Source organism: Camelus dromedarius, chromosome 16, assembly GCF_036321535.1.
Source record: "Camelus dromedarius isolate mCamDro1 chromosome 16, mCamDro1.pat, whole genome shotgun sequence".
NCBI classification, from domain to species: domain Eukaryota; kingdom Metazoa; phylum Chordata; class Mammalia; order Artiodactyla; family Camelidae; genus Camelus; species Camelus dromedarius.
Window position 1 is genome coordinate 22,220,510 of NC_087451.1, and position 20,702 is coordinate 22,241,211.

At 50.2% G+C, this 20,702-nt stretch overlaps 3 protein-coding genes across 5 annotated transcripts in view; 1 reads left to right on the top strand and 2 right to left on the bottom strand.

The window, feature by feature from the left end:
• Positions 1 to 13,127, top strand: part of DNAH9 (dynein axonemal heavy chain 9) — a 273,515-nt gene extending 260,388 nt beyond the window's left edge. Inside the window, exons 67-69 of the mRNA XM_064495271.1 lie at positions 4,139 to 4,321; positions 10,298 to 10,687; positions 12,681 to 13,127. Of these exons, the coding sequence (XP_064351341.1) occupies positions 4,139 to 4,321; positions 10,298 to 10,687; positions 12,681 to 12,908 (801 nt within the window). The 3' untranslated portion in view covers positions 12,909 to 13,127. The remainder of the gene's footprint in view (positions 1 to 4,138; positions 4,322 to 10,297; positions 10,688 to 12,680) is intronic.
• The window catches only part of ZNF18 (zinc finger protein 18), a 37,294-nt gene that overhangs the window by 5,318 nt on the left and 11,274 nt on the right, over positions 1 to 20,702 (bottom strand). For 2 of the 3 annotated variants that reach the window (XM_010988099.3, XM_010988098.3), the window contains exons 4-6: positions 20,532 to 20,613; positions 19,749 to 19,856; positions 14,560 to 16,163 (exon numbers count right to left, since the gene is read on the bottom strand). In XM_010988099.3, coding sequence (XP_010986401.1) covers positions 15,391 to 16,163; positions 19,749 to 19,856; positions 20,532 to 20,613 — 963 coding nt within the window. In that variant the 3' untranslated portion in view covers positions 14,560 to 15,390. Of the gene's footprint in view, positions 1 to 14,559; positions 16,164 to 19,748; positions 19,857 to 20,531; positions 20,614 to 20,702 lie in introns of those variants that run through there. The other variant, XM_064495272.1, reaches the window with a different exon arrangement.
• On the bottom strand, positions 7,309 to 9,333 carry LOC105095887 (voltage-dependent anion-selective channel protein 1-like). Its single transcript, XM_064495273.1, has one exon. It carries the CDS (start codon positions 8,735 to 8,737, stop codon positions 8,144 to 8,146), a length of 594 nt encoding a protein of 197 aa, XP_064351343.1. The 5' UTR covers positions 8,738 to 9,333; the 3' UTR covers positions 7,309 to 8,143.

Consider the following 20,702-nt stretch of genomic DNA (forward strand, 5'->3'; position numbering starts at 1 on the left):
AGATGTTCTGGGGGGCAGAGGGCACCCCTCCTCCCGCCGGCCGGGATAGGGTACATAGCGCAGAATGCAGGGCGCGCATCTTCCCTGGCGCACAGCTGGTCCAGCCCCGATGCGCTGAGCCTTCACCCACGAGGGCCTCACGCCTGTCATGTGACCGCGCGGACCTTCGGGTTACACCGTGGGGCGTCCCCGCGGCCGGGTGGGTCAGTGCTTTGCTCGTCCGCTCTAAGGCAGGTTTTACTCCACTTGTCTGCCAACATGAAGAAAGGGCAGGGCTGAAAAATCATGGTTTGGGAACCGTGAAACTGACCTCAGGATTCCTTAGCAAAGTAAGTAATGATGCGTGGGGAGCTGTTCCTAAAAACCCCCAACCCCCCACCCCCCACCTTCATTCCACCAACTAGGTGCTCCTATGAATGAACCTGTTACTCTTTAAGACAAAAATGCTGTCTCTTTGTGTGAATGACATTTAGTCCGAGAGTCTACTGACACACACGTCAGGTGCTACTGAACACAGGAACTTCCTGAAACTTGAGGAAGGTGAAGGGGGTCTGTGGAGTAGAAAGGCAGCGGAGGGTGAGGTACGGGTTTAGGGTGACCAGAGGGCAGGAAAGGAATGTGTTCAAGGGGGGAGGGTATGGCTCAGTGGTAGATGGTGTGCTTAGCATGCTCCAGGTCCTGGGTTCAATCCCCAGTGCCTACCCTCCCCTCAAAAAACAGTGGAACCTCCCTGTGAAGCCCTTCCTTAAACAAGCCAGTTGGACTTCCAACAGATGTGCCTTCTTCAGTACTTACTGCCCGGATTTGTTTGGTTAGAGATTCCTCATAATTAAGAGGAAACATCCTTGGAAGACTAAAGGTTAGGAAACCTGGGGAGATACCCAACTTTCAGGCTCCAGAGATTGATTTTAGGAAAACAAACAGACTGGTAGTTAAGGGGCTGAGCGTTTGTTTAAAGGTATGGAGTGGTGTCATTAAAATAATTTTCAATTTTTAATATGCCTCAAAATGGACTAGGGAGCATGAAACTTCGATTCTGGGGTCCGGGGTTAGGCCCAGGGACTTGCAGTCCAGCGATGATGCAGGTGAGCCTATTTTGAGAAGCTGGCTCTCAGTCCTGCTAAGGCTGTTTTACTATTTGACGCATAGGATGTAAATTGAGAACAAAAGGAAGAGAAGAAATTTTATGTTGCCCAGAATCCAAACCACCTGGTATGAAAAATGTTCCTAGCTTAGAAACAAAGAGGCTGGGACTGTATAAGTAACAGACTTAGGATTCTTTAGGCAACATTCAAAGAAGCTTCTAGCTCTTGTAATTTCCTTATCTTCTTCTTCCAACTAATTCAAAAAATTTTGTGTGTGTGTGTGTGTGTGTGCGTGCGTGTGTCAGAGACGAATGAACTGTGATCACTTGCCAAACTAGGAGAACCTATTTGCAACACAGATACCAGGAAGTGGTCAGGTTTTGCTAATATACAGAGTTCTTACATGTGGAAAAAGGGGAGACAAGACGAAAGAGAAGAAAGACACAAAAGAAACCCAGGTAATAATACAAATGGCTGATAAAAATAGTAAAACATTCTCAATGTCACTCATAACTAAATGAAGTTACAAGAAATACTATTTTTCACACAAGGGTAAAAAGTTTTAAGTGTGGTGATATCCAGCGGTGAAGGCATAAGAAAACACACTCATCTCTGTTAGTAGAGTCTTAAATTATAGAACAATTTGACAATAGCTACTAAAATTTAAAATGTTCGTATATTTTACTCATAAGTCTATTCCTAGGAATTCAGCCAGTGGAAACACTCAAAAGGGCACAGATTTTATGATACATTTCTTTATTTCAGGATTGTTTGTAGCAGTAGAAATGATAAGCAGACCAAATACCCATCAATACAGCAGTGACTCAGTAAATTATGGTATACTGAAACAGTGAGATAACACATACTGTTAAAAAGGTAAATCCGTATGTACTAACAAGGGACTGCGTCCAAGATCTATCACTAGGTGAAAAAGCTATGTGCAGTATGATTCCATCAGTGACAGAAAGCAAGACAAGGGGGTGTGGAGGGAGGGGGTAGGAAGGAAGACACGGCAGACACGGTAAATACGAGGATGGATGGGTGGATGGGGTTATATGCATTGAAGGGCACCTGCAGAAATTATAAACCAAATAACTGACAGTCGGGCTTTCTCCCCCTTTAAGGGAAGAGGCAACATTGTGAGAGGATTTTGCTTCTGAAATCAGAGAAATCTGTAGTATTTACATTTTTATGATAAGTATTTATTACTTTTCCAAAAAGGAAAAAAAGGCAGAGGTGTTTGCTTGTGGAAACAGAGTAGTCCACCTCCCTTGGGACCTGTTCCTCCCATCGGAAGGGTCCTCTTTATGTCTGTGGATCTGCTTCTAACCCTCTACAGCCTGATCAGTGACAGACTAGAACTGGTTCCCCACGGTCACACCCCCAGACTGTCTTCTCACCTCTTTGTGAGTCATGTCCCCACGGCAGCTTACTGATACAGGGCTGTTTCTCCAAACTCAGCTCCAGACAGAAGTGCCATACAATTTTAGCCATTTGTCCTTCTGCTCCAGCAGCGACTTCCAGGTACCATTAAAATTCCATTCCAGTTTTCGCTTTGACAGCACCGGAGACCCATTTGTGGCAGGGTGATGAGTTTTTACTTTCTTTTTTCTAATATCAGCTCTTTTCCTAGAGAATGTATTGTCTGTTAACAATGCAGGGCAAAGTGAATATTAATAATCCTGCACATTTATAGAGTTCTTTCTGGCTCTCAGATGCTGCCACACTCATCACCTCTTCTGATTTGATCTTCTCACCAGTCCTGGGGGTTGGCGGGGGAGGGGGCCGTGGAGAGAGGCACCCTCAGAAATATTTAGAGACGAGAAAATGGAGGCCTAAATGATTTGCTTAAATTCACACAGGTAATACATAACAGAGCTGTATCAACTCAGTCAGTGTCCTTTGGTTGCAAGCAGCAGAGACCAATTTAGCTGAAATGGGCAAGAAGTAGCTCACTAGATCAAAGGAATCCACCTAAGAAAGGGTGGAAAGCACAATGGCTCAGGCGTCCCAAGGAGAAAGAGTAAACCATCCTTTTAGGGCCCTTCCTGCCACCACCCCGCCTGAATCCTGGGCTTGAGGCTCAGTTTTCAGGCTCCTGGGAGAGGTCATCTGATTGGCCTGTCTGAGCCGTGGGAGGGCGGGGCACGGTGGCTGTGCCCCAGAACGGTGGGAAGAGGTGATTTCACACAAGGAGATGGGGCCTGCTATGAGAAGAAGGGGGGTGAGTTTAACGGACAAAATTAATAGCGTCCACCCCCCGCGTCCAGCAGCTCTCCCAATGCCAGGAGGGCCTGGCGCTGGCTCACTGGCTCCCTCTCCCCCGCTCCATCCCTCTCTGCTGGCCACGTGTTCTCTGAAGTCTGCACGTCCTCATTTTTCTCTCTCTGCCGACAGACCTCCTGGGCTTACTCATTTATTCCTCAACAGCAGACTCAGCCTCCTGGTGCTTGTCCCCAAAACAGCCCAGTATCTCGGTGCCTCAATTCCAATTTTCCAGGAAAGAGACCCGGATGGCTCCCGTTCCCCTGGTCTGATTAGCTGAGTGTGTGTGGTGAAGGGGTTCCTGGAGTTGGGGGGCAGGTTTACATGATCGATGGGGACACGTCTTCCAGGACCAAGGACAGGAACCTCAGTGCAGCCTCACGGAAACTCAGAATGGAATATTTATATATATGTTCAGCGCTGCTGCCCAGCCCTGCAGCTTCCTACGGCCCAAAATGACCACCCAGGCCCAAGTCCGTCCTGTGCCTTGCTAGCTTGTTTTCCACAGCTAACAGGGTCAGTCTCTGTGGTTTTCAACTCCCAATTCTTGGAAAGGCTTCCGTGTTTATCTTTTTAAGCTGGTCAAACAAGTCACAGGGAGCTGGCCAGCCTCTGGGGAGGCCATGCTGTGGCTGGGCCTCAGCCTCTGACCCAGCTGACCTCAGCAGGCAGGCCAGTGTGCCCAGGGCCTGGATGACTGGCGTCTTCAGTGCCAGATCGCAGGGGAATGGAGTCCTTCTGGAGAAGTCGAGCCCCTTCTTAACCCTCTGTTTCCTATTGTGGGGCAGGTCAAGGCCCTCCTGGAAGAAATACTGGAGCGGGTGACAGACGAGTTTAACATCCCAGAGCTGATTGCCAGAGTGGAGGAGCGCACCCCCTACGTGGTGGTTACCCTGCAGGAGTGTGAGCGGATGAACGTCCTCACCAGGGAGATGCAGCGCTCACTGAGGGAGCTGGACCTCGGATTAAAGGTGGGTGGGGGCGGGGCAGGGGGAGGGAGGGCACAGCCAGCCGACTCCCTCGTGGGAGGGCAGTGGTGCTCCTGCTGCAGTCTCACTGCCCGGGAAGGTGTCAGTCCCAGGCAGCGGAGTCCAGCCGGGCTGCAGGGAGTGTCAGGCACAGCCCGGAAGCCTGCGTCTGCACAGGCCCAGCGAGCTCCGGCTGGCAGCCGCCCGGGAGCCTGCGCGCTGAGCGCCAGCAGAAGGCGAGTCTGATACCTGTGTCGTCCACTGACGCGAGTGCAGTCGCTTTCACGGGAGGCAGAAGTGTGTGCTGCTGCGGAGAGGTCCTAGGCCTTTATGGGACCACCTCCCAGCTCTACCATGCCCCCGCTGTGCGGCCTTGGGTGACTCAAGTCTCTCTGAGTCTCATTTTTGTCACCTGTGAAACAGGGAGACTGGTCCTCTTCACAGGGCTTTGGGAAGGATTAAAGAAAGCGATTTGCACAGAACGTTTAGGACAATGCCTGGCACGTGGCAAGTACCCCAGCACTATTATTTCTGCCCATCAGAGGAAAGAATTCTAGTCTTACAATCTCTCATTTATCTGAAAGACCCAGGACACTGCACAAGCTCTGACGTTTCTCATGAGCAGTGGAAGTGTCTATTATTTTTACCGCCAATTATGTAAACACATCCACTTGATTCACCGTAAGATAATTCCTCCAAGTTTCCAGCAGAGTCTAACAGACAAGTGCAGTTAAATAACCGTTCACCTGGATGACAGGTAAGTGGGAGGTCCTGTGGCTGTTGGAAGCTGAGGATGGTAACTGTTGACAGTTGACACCAGCGGTAAAAGAGCTGCAGGCCCAGGCAGAGAGAAAGTGAGAACCCAGTTTTGTCGTAGACAGATGTCCGGGGCTGTGGCCCTGCCGCCCTCGTGTCTGGCCTTGGAGCTCTGTGGCCGCGGTCACGCGGGCGGAGGAGAGACAGCTGTGAGCGCGTTATCTGGCAGTCGCAAATGAGGAGGAAGGAGAGACAGGAAGGGATGCTGAAGACTCACGGTGTTTGGTAATGTTTCTGAATTACGCACCAGCTTGGAATCCAATGAAGTACAGAGTTCGGTAGAACAATCTCAGATGCAAGCAAGGCCCTGGCCTGTCAGTTTCCGCAGCTCCGTTCCTGAAGTTCGAGGTGTGGATTAATGATGGCCTTGACTTGCTCTGCTGCCGTCTTAGCTCACTCAATCCATGCTGTTCGGTGCAGTCTCTACCCATTCAACTTCTGATTCATTTACTCACTTTTCTTCCAAGAGCCTTCGCTGCGGTTGGATGTCCACACACCCAGAACGGGCCTGGGCGAAGACGAAGGGGGTGGGCAGGGACTTGCTCTTGGCTTGCAGTCTCGCTCAGGCAGTGTTGACTGACGAGGAAGCTGGGCAAGTCTCGGCGCTGGGTGCCGAAGGATGCCACGGAGACTGTCCTTCCGGACTGACAGCCTGGCAGGAAGACCAGCACACAGACAGATCGTAACACAAGGCAGGGTTGATTACGTGCCACATAGACAGAGGTGGGAGAAGACAGGAGAAACAAGTATGTGGGGTCAGGGATGGCCCCAGAGAAGTGGCATCGAGGGGCCTTTAGAGGAAGGGTAGGGTTATGACAGCTGAGTGATAAGAAGAATGTTTTAGAAGTTCCAAGCAGAGGAACCCTAAGCCTGTTCTGAGGGTTTTCACTTGCTTTGGCTGGAGCAGAGGTCAACTTAAGAGAGTAAGACTGATGTGGTGAACTTCAAAAGGTGACTTGTGCTGACAACATTGACCCAGAAGCAGTCAGGACAACCGTACGTTGCCTTTTCCTCCTAGCCCTGCCGTGAGCTAGGGGACAGACAGAGCGATCTCCACTTAAAAACGCTGTCCTGAAAACCTAGTCTCATTAGGACAGGTCCCCAAACTGGCCTGGTCATCAGTTTCCCCCGGGGGCTTTCTCCTGTCTCCTTCCTCCAGCTCCACCCACCTCTGGTGCTGGGTCTGGAAACCTGTATTTTTAACCAGCAGCCAGGTAGTTCCTGCAGTGAGACGAGTTTGTGAAGCAGCATTAAGGCAGGCGGGTAGAAGGAAAGATGCACTGGGGTATCCCGGGAACAGCGAAGGTGCAGGGGTGGCGGCAGAGGTCAGAGGAGTGGGCGCTTCTAAGTCTGGGGAAGAGGTTAAGCAGGTTAAGCTGGGCAGGCAGGAGAGGAGAGTTGGAGACGAAATGGCTGCAGGGAGTGACTTGAACAGGGGGGGCTCACAGGATGGCCTGGCACATGCGGGAGACTTGAGGGCCTCCCTGGACCGCGTCTGACACCCGCAGTGGTGAGGCGCTCCCTTCCCAGCTCCCAGCGGAACGCGGCAGGGAGATGGGCATCCTGGGAGGAGAGGAAATGCTGAGCGAGGCTTCCCTTCTGATTCTTTCTTTCTCTTCAACAGTCACTTGAAGTTTCTAGGACTCTTTTAGGTGGTGCACAGGGGTCCCGGGGCATCTCACACTACCCAGCACATCGAACAAGCAAACCCAAAGGCTCTGCCCACACTGACTGGGTGCCATATTAGACAATGTCTAACTTTTTTTAAGTCATAAAGTCAATACTCTTAACATTTTTTTTTCAATATTTTATTCAAGTTTTAAGTGATGTTAATTACAGATTTGAGGGGAAAGATCTAATTCCACACAAAATGGAAGACTCTAAAATGTACCCATTAAACTGCTAAAAAATAAACTGAGTGGCAAGAATACAACAGAAGTCTGATTTAGATTTTGAGTGCTGTCACCATGTGATTACAGTCACAGAGACTCTTCCCAGCTTGCAGCTGGAACTCTTAGAAGCTATTTCATACTCTGGTGCAATGGCAAAAAAACCACAACATGAGAGGGAATTAAGTCCTGAATTATTGGCTTCATCACATCCACCTTCTCCACCCCAAAATGGCACAAAAGAAACAGCTACCACATCCTGCAGACTACTTTTGGTGTAAAAGAGGTGATGGACTGGGTGGAAACAGGCCATGAAGATCTGTCTAAAAAAGTCCCTTTCAGATTAGTTTGTACACACCATCAAACAACGAGCCTCTCCTCAATTAGGGTAGGAAACCAAGGTTCAATTCTCAGGAAGTCACAATTTCATTCATTTACTCAATATGGATTTACAAAGTGCCTACAAATTATCAGCTTCCACTTGCAGCCATTTCTAGGTAAAAAGAAACCTGGCATCTCTAGAGGGGCCAGCAAGTTCCCCCCAAGTCTACAGCTGAAAGGACCTTTTTTAGAATTGCGTTTCTTCTGTACCTTTGAAAGGGCAACACCCTAAAGCTGAATCATCTTTACCCTGGGAGTCTAACATGATATTTAGCAATACTTGCATCCCAGACATACAACATTAAAAGGTACACTAAATTCTGAAGGTAGCTATGCTGCAAAATAGTTTAAAATTAAACGATTGTACAGTATTCATTTATGCTTGAAACTCCAGTCCTAGACCAAGCTTGTGTCCACCAGCGTTGACATTCTTGCCATCCAGCAGAGCTGACAGCGTCAGTTTGATTCCTGGCTTTAGGGTCTGAGTGTATCCTAAACCTATCAGGCTGGAGTTGTTCACTTTAGCCGAGAAGCAGGCATCAGGGTCGATCTGGTACTTGGCTGCTATTCCGAAGCGAGTGTTACTGTTTCCTGCTGTCCAGGCGAGGTTAACAGCAGTCTCCAACTTCTTGTTCACCTTCTGATAAATGGAGCCACCAAACTCTGTCCCATCATTTACATTAGTGTGAAGCTGGAACTCATCGGTCTTGTAGCCAACCACAAAGTTGCTCTGGGTCACTCAAGACTTCGCGGTCTCAAAGTTCATCTGGTAGCCAGCCAGCCAGCCCTCATAGCCCAGCACCAGAGCACCCCGGATGGAGGGCCCAGCAATGTCGAAATCCACGTCGCAGCCCAGGTTGATGTGCTCCCGTTTGTACCCTGTCTTGATTTTAGCATTTTTTTTCCCAGTGTTTGGTGAGAAGGATGAATCGAAGGTCAGCTTCAGTCCACGTGCAAGCTGATCTTCCACAGTAATTTCCGTGCCTAGTGTGTTGTCAGTGTTCCATTTCTCCATAAACGTCAGACCATATTCGGTCCATCTGTACTTGGTTTCCAGACTGCCTGTCACTTTGGTGGTCTCCGTGTTGGCTGAACCTGAGCTTGTAAATTCCAGTCCATTCTCAGATTTTGTTTTCAAATCAAGCTTTATTAAGCCAAATCCATAGCCCTTGGTGAAGACGTCCCTGGCAGATTTGCCAAGATCAGCGTATGTGGGAGGCACAGCCATCTTCTGCTCAGAAGCGGTGGCAGTGGGCTCCGCGGCAGCTACGGCGGGGGCTGCAGCGTGAGGAACGGAGTGAGTGGCTGGGCCGAGGGCGGGGCCTCTTAACATTTTCGATAAGGAATTTTTTTCATAACTGGCTGGATGAGAAACCGTATTGCTACCCAACGTCAAGCCCCTGAGGACTGAGGGAGCTCACAGCTCAGAGAAATGGGAGGGGAAGGCCAGGTGGCCGCCTGGGAGAGGTCTGCTGGCCACAGCATAATCCCACAGAGAGGAGTTCAGTAGAGGGTGAGGCATCTAGCTCTCAGCCTTACACAGTGAAGAACCAGGTCCTGCGAGTATCCCACAGCTGACTGGTCAGAGGTGCTGACTCCCACTAACCAAATGCACAAAAGCCTGATGTACCAAACTCTCAAATGCCAGTTTATTCCTTTATAATCCTTTACAGCTAGATGTAACTTTCAAGGGGCCATATACTGATGGCAGCTTGCCCAGAAAATTCTCTGCTGATGTAAAGAAACTACGTGAGAAGCTAAATTCTTATACACTGTCCAGCGTGGTAGCCACCAATGACAGGTTAGCACTTGAAATGTGACTAGTCCAAACAGAGATGTGCTGTTAGTGTAAAGTAAACATAGATTTCAAAGATACAAGACAAAAAAGGGAACATATCCTACTAATAATTTTTATATTGATTACATATTGAAGTGATATTTAACATTTTAAATCCATTAAGTTAAATAATACATTATGAAAATTAAATTCATCTTTGTTTTTTACTTTTTTTAATGTGGCTGCCAGAAAATTTTAAATTATATGCATGGCTCCCACTTGCAACTTGCATTATATTTTACTTGGGCAGTGCTCTCTTAGATGGAGTCTGGCTAGCCCAGAATCTGGGGATGGGAACTTTTTTTTTTAAATAGAAGTGTAGTTGATTTACAATGTTGTGTTAGTTTGTGGTGTACAGCAGAGTGATTCAGTTACACATCTATTCTTTTTCAGATTCCTCTTCCATTATAGGTTATTAAAAGATATTGAATATAGTCCCTGTGCTGTACAGTAGGACCTTGTTTATCTATTTTATGTAAAATATCCTGTATCTGCTAATCCCAAATTCCTCATTTACCCTTCCCCCACCGCTTTCCCCTTTAGTAACCATAAGCTTGTTTTCTATGTCTCTGAGTCTGTTTCTGTTTCCTAAACAAGTTCATTTGTCTCATGTTTCAGATTCCACATGTGAGTGATACCACAGGACACTCGTCCTTCTCTGACTGACTGACTTCACTTAGCGTGGCTTTGGCGTCTTGTGTTTCTGAGCCGCCCGCAGAGCCCGCAGGGCGGCTGCACAGGCTGGAGGAGGGCCGGGGAGCTCAGGCCTTAGGGCAGGGTGGAATTGTAGGGGGCCCACCGGTGGCTTGAGGCCCACAGTGGACCTAAAGTACCTGCTCAGTAGGGAGGTGCAGGCTCTGGTATCACTGGAGCGGGGAGAGCATGGAAGCCCCAGCCTCTACGAGTCACACCTTGCAAATCAAGCATGAGACAGGGACAGTCACCATGTCACCCACCCTGCAGTTATCTCCTGTCCTTCCACAGACCCAAAGATCCCTGAGGCCAGTTGTTTCCAGGGACTTGCTGCCCCTCACTCTTTGCCCCCTCTGTCTTCAGGGGGAGCTGACCATGACCAGCGACATGGAGACCCTACAGAGCGCCCTGTACCTAGACACAGTGCCAGAGCCCTGGGCCAGGCGGGCCTACCCTTCCACGGCAGGCCTGGCAGCCTGGTTTTTGGACCTGCTCAACCGAGTCAAGGAGCTGGAGGCCTGGACAGGCGACTTTGCGATGCCCTCCACCGTGTGGTTGACGGGCTTCTTCAACCCTCAGTCCTTCCTGACCGCCATCATGCAGTCCACGGCCCGCAAGAACGGGTGGCCCCTGGACCAGGTGGCCCTGCAGTGTGACGTGACAAAGAGGAACAGAGAGGAGCTCAGGAGCCCCCCTCGGGAAGGGGCCTACGTCCACGGCCTCTTCATGGAAGGCGCACGCTGGGACGCGCAGGTGAGTCCTGGGATGAGCTGCAGGGCGCCCTCGTGGGCTGACTGCGTCTGCGTTTCTGCCCCCCCCCCCATGAAGGGTGATTGCTAAGGGATGCCCTGGAGTCTTCCAACCTCGAGACCCTTCCTCAGGGCTGTCAGATCCTCTCTGCAGCCCTAGGTGGTGCAGAGAGCAGAGTTAAGTGAATAGTTAGAAGCAGCAGCTCTGGAGCCAGACTGGCTGGATCTGAAGCCCAGCACTGCCATTTACTAACCCTGTGAAAACCTCAGTTTGCTCAACTGTTAAATGGGGAAAGACAGTTCCTGCGAGGATGAAATGAGTTAATAGGCAAGCCGCTGAGAACAGTGCCTAGAGCGCAAGGGGTGCTCAGAAAGTGCTGGGGTCCGCTCTCCCCGCGCTGTGAGCCCTGGGCCATCACCTCCCCGCCCTGGCCCGCCTCCCTTGCTCAGGAGCTCCTGGAAGCCAGGAGTCCTTTCTGCTTTTGACGTTGCTACCTGTCAGCAAAGGGAAGCCAGCAGATACCATTTACAGTGACACTTTGAATGGATTCCTGAGTGAAGGCAATAAACACTTGAGTCAGCATGAGATCAGAAAAGATGTTTTGTCAACAATAGGGAACTAGCAAACAAGCACACATGGCTGCGATAAGTGACATGAACGAGGATGGGTAACTCTGGAGCAAGTGCACATTCGTAACACACGTGATCTGGAAGGACTGCTCAGTCAAATATCCCATTAGGCAGGTAACACTGAACTATTCCTAGCGGTCAATGCAAAGGAACGGGGGGAGCTTTTAGAAGATCTAGAAGATCCTACAAGGCCACATCAATATGCATAGAGACCTGTACAGGTTGGTGTCCCCTCAAAAATACAGAACCCCAGATGTGACCTTATTTGACAAGGGGTCTTTACAAATGTAAGTAATTAAGATGAGGTCATACTGGAGTAGAACAGGCCCTAAATCCAGTGCTTGGTGTCCTTATAACAAGGCCATGTTGGAGACAGAAGAGAATGGAGATGGAGGCAGAGACTGGAATGATGCCTCTACCAGCCCAGGACGCCAAGGGCTGCCGCGGCCTCCAGACACTGGGAGAGAGGCACAGGGCGCTTCTGCCTCGGAGCCTCCAGAAGGAACCAGCCCTACCTACCTTTTAAGACTTCTGGCCTCCAGGGCTGTGAATAAAATTGTCTGTTGTTTTAAGCCACTGAGTTTGTGGTGCTTTGGTTATGACGGTCCTCGGGAACCAATGAAGAGCCAACAGAAAGGCCAGGAAAGTGGGACAGCATTCATGCAGCCTGAACCCGAGAAGGAAGCCTCCTTCCCTCTCCCCTGCTGGGCATTTGCACAAGATTCTGTCAGTGGTGATCACACATGGACTGTTAGGTGCAGGGCAGCCTAGGACGAGCCAGAGCTAGGACACCAAAAACACCAAAACGAGAGAAACGCAAAAAGGGAAGCAGGGAAGGAGCTCGGCAGGAGGAGCACTGGCACCATGGGGGGAGGGTACTGATTCCAACCACCTCCCATTTTTTTCCCCATCATGTTGTTTCTAAGTAATAATTTAAAACTTCCCCCAAATGAACACCTGCCCACCAAGGGTTCTTATTCTCAAAGGTTCTATTCTAGAAAGATTTTGGCAAAAATGGAAGGCCATAGGTGTCCAAAATTCCTCTCTTCCTTAAAACAAGAACACTGGCAAAAGCACAAGTGATCAGAATCAACCTTTCCAGAACTCTCGAAATTAACTGAAGGCCCTCAGCCGTTCAAGCAGTGTTTGGTGAAGGAAAATGGCTGATCTCAGTAAGACGAGCAAGTCTGGTGGCCTTTTAACTCTGTTCCCATCCTCTCCTCCTCGACTCTGTGGCTGCCTTGAAAATCAACAGGCCACAGGCACAACAAAAGCAGCAGCCGGGCAGCCGCGGAAGGGGACAGCGTGGCGTGGGGCCGGCCGGGCCGCGGGTCTGACCCCAGCTGTCCTCATGTCCTTGTCCCCAGGCCGGGATCATCGCAGAGGGAAAGCTGAAGGAGCTGGCGCCCCCCATGCCCGTGATGCTCCTCAGGGCCGTCCCCGCAGACAAGCAGGACAGCCGCGGTGTGTATCCCTGCCCCGTGTACAAGACCCCTCAGCGGGGACCCACCTACGTGTGGACTTTCCACCTCAAGACAAAGGAGAAGCCATCTAAGTGGGTTCTGGCGGGCGTGGCCTTGCTTCTCCAGATTTAGCTTCCTGCAGAGCCACCGAGGAAGCAGCGGGGCTGGAGCTGGGCTCCACGAGTCGGGGAGGGCTGAGCACAGACACAGAGAAGGGTCAGAAATCAAGCGCACTCATAGCTCTGAAGAATTTGGGGGTGGACCTCGGAGAGAAGTACCTATCATGAGGCTGAGCTCGAGGAGCGTGGACCTAGGAATCGGAGAATTTCACGACACTGAAACTCTCCTAATAAAGTGGTTTGTTCCTCCACCGTGTCTGGTCCAGGCTTTGTGTTGCAGAGTCAAAATCGGTCATGAGGCGCCCGAGGGAGATGAGCCACAGACGTGGGAGCCCTGCCCTGGCGTCACTGCAGGCCCTCCGCCCAGCGCTCTGGTTCCGGCTGGTCCGGGGCCCAGCAGCACCGCATCACCCATGAGTCAGTCTGCATTCTAACAGGCTCCCCAGGTGGTCTGTAGGCACGCTGTGGTTTGAGAAACGTTACTCTGGATCGGGGGGTCACCAAATTTCTCTGTGAAGAGTCAGACGGTAAGCATTGTGGGCTTTGCAGGGAGTATTGTTTCTGTTGTGCCTGCTCAGCTCTGCTGCTGTGGCCCCCAAGGGCCACAGACAAAACATAAACAAACGGGTGTGGTCACGTTGCAGTAAGATTTCACTTACTACAACAGGCGGTGGGCCATATTTGCTGATCACTGCGCCAGAGGATAAGGGGAAGTTCACATGCAACATTTGACCTTCATTAATTCACACATCCACTCAACAAACGCTCATCTAACGTCTACTGGTGACTGAGGACAAGACTGCGAACAAGGTAGGCTGTTTCCTTGTATTTCTATCAGCCTTCAGATCATTTAAGAGGGGCCCACGGAGAAACCTTCCACCTAAAGCCTTTTAACCTAAAAGCTTCTCGATTTTCCTCTGTGGAACAGATTTTCACTGGATGCCCAAAGAATTCTACAGGTTCAATGAGTTTTAAAGGGCTCTGGGGGGGGGGGCTGTCTGTTAAGTCATCTGGGAGGGCTCAGCATTCCTTTCAGGATCGTTATTCCCACGTATCCTTGGACTATTTCTGGGTTGGTTACTGTGTAGAACAGTGGTTCTTAATCTTGAGCAGGCATCAGAAACCCCTCGAGGACTTGTTAAAACAAAGATGGCTGGACCCTACCCTTCAGGATACATGAGTCAGTAAGTCTTAAGAAACTGCCGATGCTGTGGGTCCAGGTTTAAAACAGAAAATCCCACCATCCTAAAAACCTCTGCTACAAGAATACAGAATCTAATGCCAATTTCACCATGATTTTCCTGCTGTCTACCCTGTGGGTCCTGCACCCCAGGAAGAAGGGCCTTATTCCTCATCTGGATGCCTATAAGGGAGTTAACAAATTCCTCTGGAATCCAGGAATTCCAGCTTGAGTTCTGTCTCTCCTCTCATCAAGCAGCAATGCCCTTCCCATTGACAGCCAACAACTTGCAGTTTCTTGCCTACAGTTCCTGCGTTTCCAGGGAGATGGCTCTGCCTCCTTGTTGGCATCATCCTTCCTGGTCCTCACGGAAAACAGTGAGGAGTGGCCAGAGGAGGACCAAGATGGAGGGAGGGTGGAAGTCTCACTGTACGAGAGCAGGGCACTCTGGGTCACGGAACTTTTGAAGACAAGGACAAGTGGACAGGTTAGATAGATGTGTTAATAAACCTCCAGACACACTACAAATTGGATCAATACTACTGACTTCTTCCTTGCACGCACAGACCAAATGAGATAAGGAAGATAACTTTACAACACCGGACACTTTGGCAAAAATGATGGTGTAAGTGGGACACCAGGAGAAAGGGGGGCAACTGGAGGCCCCAGAGCAAGCGGGGGGCGGGCATGGGCAGAGGACCCAGGAGCGCCCGGCCCTGGCACCGGGTCGGCGCTTCCCCCACACAGCTCAGCCGACGGGTAAGCGTGCAGGTTCCGACGGGCCCAACGGCCACTTCGGGGCGCCTGCGAGAACACACACCTGGGGTTAGTCAGGCACAAATGAGGCAGGGGGTGGCTACCAAGGTTACCGGAAACAAGGGACACCTGACGCTAGCTTGGCACCCGTACAGCGATCACGCGCGAGCTCCCCGGCCTCTGTGCCCCTCCCTGTGACAGGAGACCTGCTCTAGAGCCCCGGTTCCACAGGGCTGATCGAGGTCCTTCCCAGGAGCGGCAGACTCCTCCCAGAGAGCGCTCCTAACTAAAACGGGACCCCCCAAGGGCCCAAGGGAAGAGAGGCGCTGAAAAATGAAGACTTTTCTTTCTCCTGATGGAGAAGCAAGACAGTAAACCTGCGTGAAGTCCAGTGCAGAGGCCGAGGTGCCTCCGAGTCTAAAACAGAGTTCCAGTCTCTCCTGTCCAGTCCACGAGAAAGCGAGAGAACAGGGGTGTCTTCTGAGAGAGGCAGTTTCTCCAGATGGAGTCAAGCATTTCTAAGTGGACCAGGAGACAGAAATGGGCCGAGAGAGCCTGGCTACGGAAAGGGCTTCTTTCCCAAGTGGGATCTTTGATGTTTGTCCAGGCTGGAGCTCCAGCTGAAACTCTTCCCGCAGCGGGAACATTTATAGGGTTTCTCGCCTGTGTGAACCCTCTGATGTCTATTAAAGTTGGACCTTTGAATAAAACTCTTCTCGCAGATGAGACATTTATAGGGCTTCTCTCCCGTGTGGATCTTCTCATGGTGGCGCAGCCCCGAGAAGTCACTGAAGCCCTTCCCACAGTAGTCACATTTACAGGGCTTCTCTCCCGTGTGGACTCGCTGGTGCTTCACAAAGTTGGAACTCCGCAGAAAGGCTTTTTTGCAGGTGGGGCACTGAAAGTACGTCTCTCCGGTGTGGGTCCTCTGGTGAAAAACAAGCTGCGAATTCCTGTAGAAAGTCTTCCCACACTCCCGGCAGGTGGGGAGTCTCTGGGCCATGGGGGCTCTCGGCTGCACACGCGGGGAGGCCTCCCTCCTCTGCTCAGGCCAGGGCACAGACGGCTCTCCGGGGTGAGGACGCGGCAGGCGCGGACCCAGCTGCTTCCCAGGATTCCTGTCTTGAGGGGAGAGCTGGCCCCTGGTTCCCTCGCCCTGAAGGTTCTCCTGGGCCTCGGGGAGATTCTCACCTTCTCCAAAGCATTTCGACTCATCCTCACTGAAGAGGCCGCTCAGGGCAGCCTGGAAGGGTGGCTCTCCCGAGGCTTGAAGCGCCTGGTCCTTGTGGTTCTCCGAGTTTACGTTCTCTTTGTCATTCTCCTGCCTGTCCCCTGAAAGGAGGAGGAAGATGTGGAACAGCTCAGTCAGGGCTGTGCCCTATTTTCTAGCTCGTATGTCAAAGAAAGGGTCATCATAAAACACTGTTTCCCAAGAAGGCATCAGTGAGCAAAGAAGGAAAACACCATCCAGGCTGAGCCCCGGGCACCCAGCTCGTGGCGTCCAGGCTGTGACTCAGCTCTGGAGCCAAGGGCAGCGAGCACCGGCAGTTAGCGCCCGCGGAGGCCCCGCGGTGCGCGGCAAGCGCTGCTGAAGGCCCAGGGGACGCGCGGGATGTGAGAGGGCTGCGCTAAAAAAGTGCTGGTTTTCATCTGTTCACACAGAAAAGAGAAGTATGACCACCAAAAACGATCTGAAAAGTATGCGAAAGAAAACCAGATCGACCTCAGTCATACCGACAGCTCCGAATATGCGTTTCCTTCCAGTCTTTCCTTTGTACGTGTGTCTGTCTATGCGATTCATCAATGTCACATGGATTCTCCCTCCCACAATTCCTGAAATGCACTAATGTGTCACTTTACTGTGGCTGTGAAGCACGGCGAGGCCGCAGGGCCGAAGTGAAGCCCTCAGTCTGCACTTGAACCTGGCGTTCACTTGTGCCTCATTAACTCACGTAACAGTTAGATGTTGTTTTTCTCCTCATAACTTAGGTTGTTTGCTTATTACTACTTAATGATGCATGTAGTAAAGATTTTCATTTTAGTGGCAGAATTTATCTTCAGCTTTTATAAAATACATTATTCCTGTAGCTCTAAAGAAGCTGTTTGCCTTTCTCCTATATTAGTGTCTTTCACATTATCAGCTGCAGCCCCAGGAATCTGCTAGAGAACCATTCCCCGAGCCTTAGAACATGTTCTTCTCAAATGGCAAAGGTACTTCCTCTTGTCTTAAAGAAGCTTTTATAAATATCATTTTAAAGAGCTGAATAATGGCCCATCGTGGAGATGTCGCCATGAACACAATAATATTTGTAAATGCATAATTTATTTAAGAGTTCTCCTACTGTGGGAATCTAAGTTGTTTATTTTGCTATTGTAGATAATGATGTGATAAGCATTTTTCTTCACAAATTCTTCCCACGTTTTTGATCAGTACCTTAAAGGAGGTTCCTCAGAGTAGAATTACTGTGCCAGCAGGCAGGAACGGTGTTACTAAGGCTGTTGACACCTGCTGGCAAATTGATTTCCGGAATGACTGCGCCACCCTCTGGCGTGGGAGGCTGAGCAGAGGGCGGGCGCGTGGCCGGGACTTAGTACTCGGTGGCGCAGGTATCTGCCACTGAGACTGGTGAATGACGGTGTTCCATGGGTATAAATTTTAATTCTTCAGTTATTAATCAAGTATTTTTTCACCTTTATGAGTTATTTTTCTTAACTCCAAGACTGCTGTCCGTTTTATTTTACTGGGAAAGTCACTTTTCTCTTACCAACTTGCATTAACTCCTTCTCTATTAAGAAAAATAATCATTTATCTGTCGTGTTCATAAAAAGAGTTTTTCACCGTTTAGTTGCTACTTTAATTTTGTTTGGGGTTGTTTTTATGTATAGAAGCTGTGGTTCCTTTCTTTTTTTTTTTTTTAACATTTTTTATTGATTTATAATCATTTTACAATGTTGTGCCAAATTCCAGCGTAGAGCACAATTTTTCAGTTATACATGAACATATATATATTCATTGCCACATTTTTTTCTCTGAGCTACCACAAGATCCTGTGTGTATTTCCCTGTGCTGCACAGTATAGTCTTGTTTATTCTACAGTTTTGAAATCCCGTCTGCCCTTTTCTTTTTAAACACACTGTTCAAGGGCCAACTGTGTACACTTGTTCAGTCCTTCAGGATTCTGATTAGAAGTACGGGTGTAAGGCTTCTGGAGGCTCACTGCCCTGCTGACCTGCTCTGACTATGAGCTATTCTTCCATATGGTCAAACAAAACAGCATGTCCACTCTCTCCTGGGACTGCCGCCCCTGGTCTGAGCCCAGATCCGGCAGAGGGCTACTGTGTGCGCCTTCCAGACCAGACCGGTCCCTCCCCATCTTGTTACTACGCCCCGTCCCTGCACACCTGGACTCCTGCACCCGCCTCCCCCAGGGTCGCTCCCAAGCGTCCCACGCCTGCCACTTCCTCGGCCTGTCCCTCAGATCCTCTCTCAGGAACCTAGAGCGGCATTTTTTGCTTTATCAAGGCGGGCTGGCTTCATACACTCTCCACAGTCTGGCTCAAGGTAAGATCTGATGGGACCATGGTCAGCAGCAGGGAATGAAGGAAAAGAAAAAGAAAAAAAGGGGAAAAATAAGAATGAGTGGTCACAGGGAGAGTCAGTGAGCTGGACACACAAATAACCCCCTGCTGCGCGGGAATCCCTTACCTTCCTCTCACTCCTGCTGTGAGCCTAACACTGCTCCAAAAAATAAACCCCATTAAAACAAAAAGCTTATGGCAACAACCTCTAAAGCAGCATTTTCAAACTTTTTTTGTCTGCTACACATGGTAAGAAATAATTTTATACTGGAATGCAGTGCAGACGCACAGATACAGAATAAAAATTTCCTGAAATGCTACCCACCTTGACAGCTGATAGTTGATATTTGCATTCTGATATTTTCTGTTCAATATTATCATTTTGCTTTTTAAAATGCTGGTTGAAACCCTGTAAAATATTTTCACAACCTGCTAATTGGTCATGAAATGCAGTTTGAAAAATACCGCTCCAGAGGCACCCTTGTGAAATAGTATTATGATAAATATATTGCTTAAAATTGATGCTTGCTCTGTGTATATGAGCAAAGAAAAATAATTAATCCCCTCAGACCCCACTGGGGAGAAAGAGTGGCTTGTCGCACAGCTCCCACCCTCGGTCTTCTCCTCCTCCGTGGCGCTGGGGTCCTCTGTAGACGTGAAAGTGCGTGTGTGTGTGTCTGGGTGTGCAAGGAGGCAGGGGTGACGGCTGATTTCACATGGCTGCGATGTTTTTGGAAGAGTGCAGAAGGCAAAGGGCGCCTGCTATTTTACAACAGAACAACTTTCCTAGCTCTTAGCACCAGTCTTCAAATACGCGATTTGTATGAAGTATCTGTTGTTGCTGCTGTGTAAGGAAAGTTAGGTGCATGGAGATGAGCTAAAAAGTGCTTTCCTGTCGGTCTTGTTTATTCTGTTGAGGGTGGGCTGGTTCCCGTTCACCATAACCAGAGAAAGGAAAGTCTAGTTACCGTGAACCTTCTTGTCAGGAGGGACGACAGCCCTGTTAGACCATCTTTTTTTATAATGGGACTCGAGCCGTATCTGTATGGGTCTCAGTCGTACTAATCTTAATTCCCGCTGAGAAGGAGGGCCGTCACAGCAGGCAGGAGTGAAGGCAGCAGATCCGATGTGGGGGCTTTCTTCCATGACTGAGTACACGTGTCAACAGCCTGACAGCCAGCGACAAGGAGACCCAACCTCGGTACTCAGACTGGACTGGCCAGACCATGGCTCGTTATAACCGATGTCACAGAAACCAAGTCCCAGTATCTCCCCTGCCACCTGCAGTCCAACGACGGGAGGTCAGGAGCGGCTCTGGACCCACAGGGGGTCACTCACCTGTGCAGGTGGGTCTTGGGATCTTCTCGCCGACACGCAGGTGCGGTCCTGCCAGCTCTTCCCCGTAGGCGGTTGGAGGAGTCAGGTCAGGCTCACAACTGGAAATGCCTGGGAGAGAGAGAGAGAGAATACGTGCGCCTGGATGAATGGGAGGACTGGGGACCACGCTGGGTTTTTCAAAGGAGTGCCCTGAGCATCGGGGAGATATGAACGCTCTGGAGACCACGCAGGCAGCTCATCTCACAGGGGTGTGTGGCGCTTCTAAGACGCCGGTGCCCACAAGGTGACCAGGAGATGAAGTGAAGGCCACAGAACGGAGACTCTGGGCAGCTGGAGTCAGACCACCCGGCAGGCTGGTGCCAGGGTCGTGAACTGGGACCTCGCCAACGGTCAGCAGGGACTGGGTTAGCAGAAAAGAGTGTGCACTCGGTCAGATCACCCATGGTAACTGAGTTCACTGAAATTCAGCACTTATGAGCAGGGGACCGGATCTGATGCTCACTTTAATCATCTTAAAAAAATTGGAAGACCATTACCGAGCCCACAGGTTAAAGGAGTTACTGTGTGTAAGGAGCCATAGCACCTTCGGGCGCACAGAATACTTACAGCACAAGGGAGTTCTCACTGTAACTCTGCTGTCTCCAACTCGCCCCTACTCCCAACCCTGCCGCTAGTGATGTCCTTCACCCAGGGGACGTCAAGGAGGGCGGCTGTCTCTGAGAGCACGCAGAAGGCGTTCCACCGTCTTCCCACCCCTTCCATCGGGCTGGCCCACACCCTCACCTGAGACCATTTTCCCGTAGGTCTCCAGCATGAGATCCCAGTATTGCTCCTTCTGAGTGGAATCCAGGTGTCTCCACTGCTCCTAGAAAAAGATACAATGTCGTGAGTCTAGTGAAGGTTTTGGAACCCCCCTCCCCTGCCTGTAGGAGGCTGAGAAGAAAGGAATGGGCC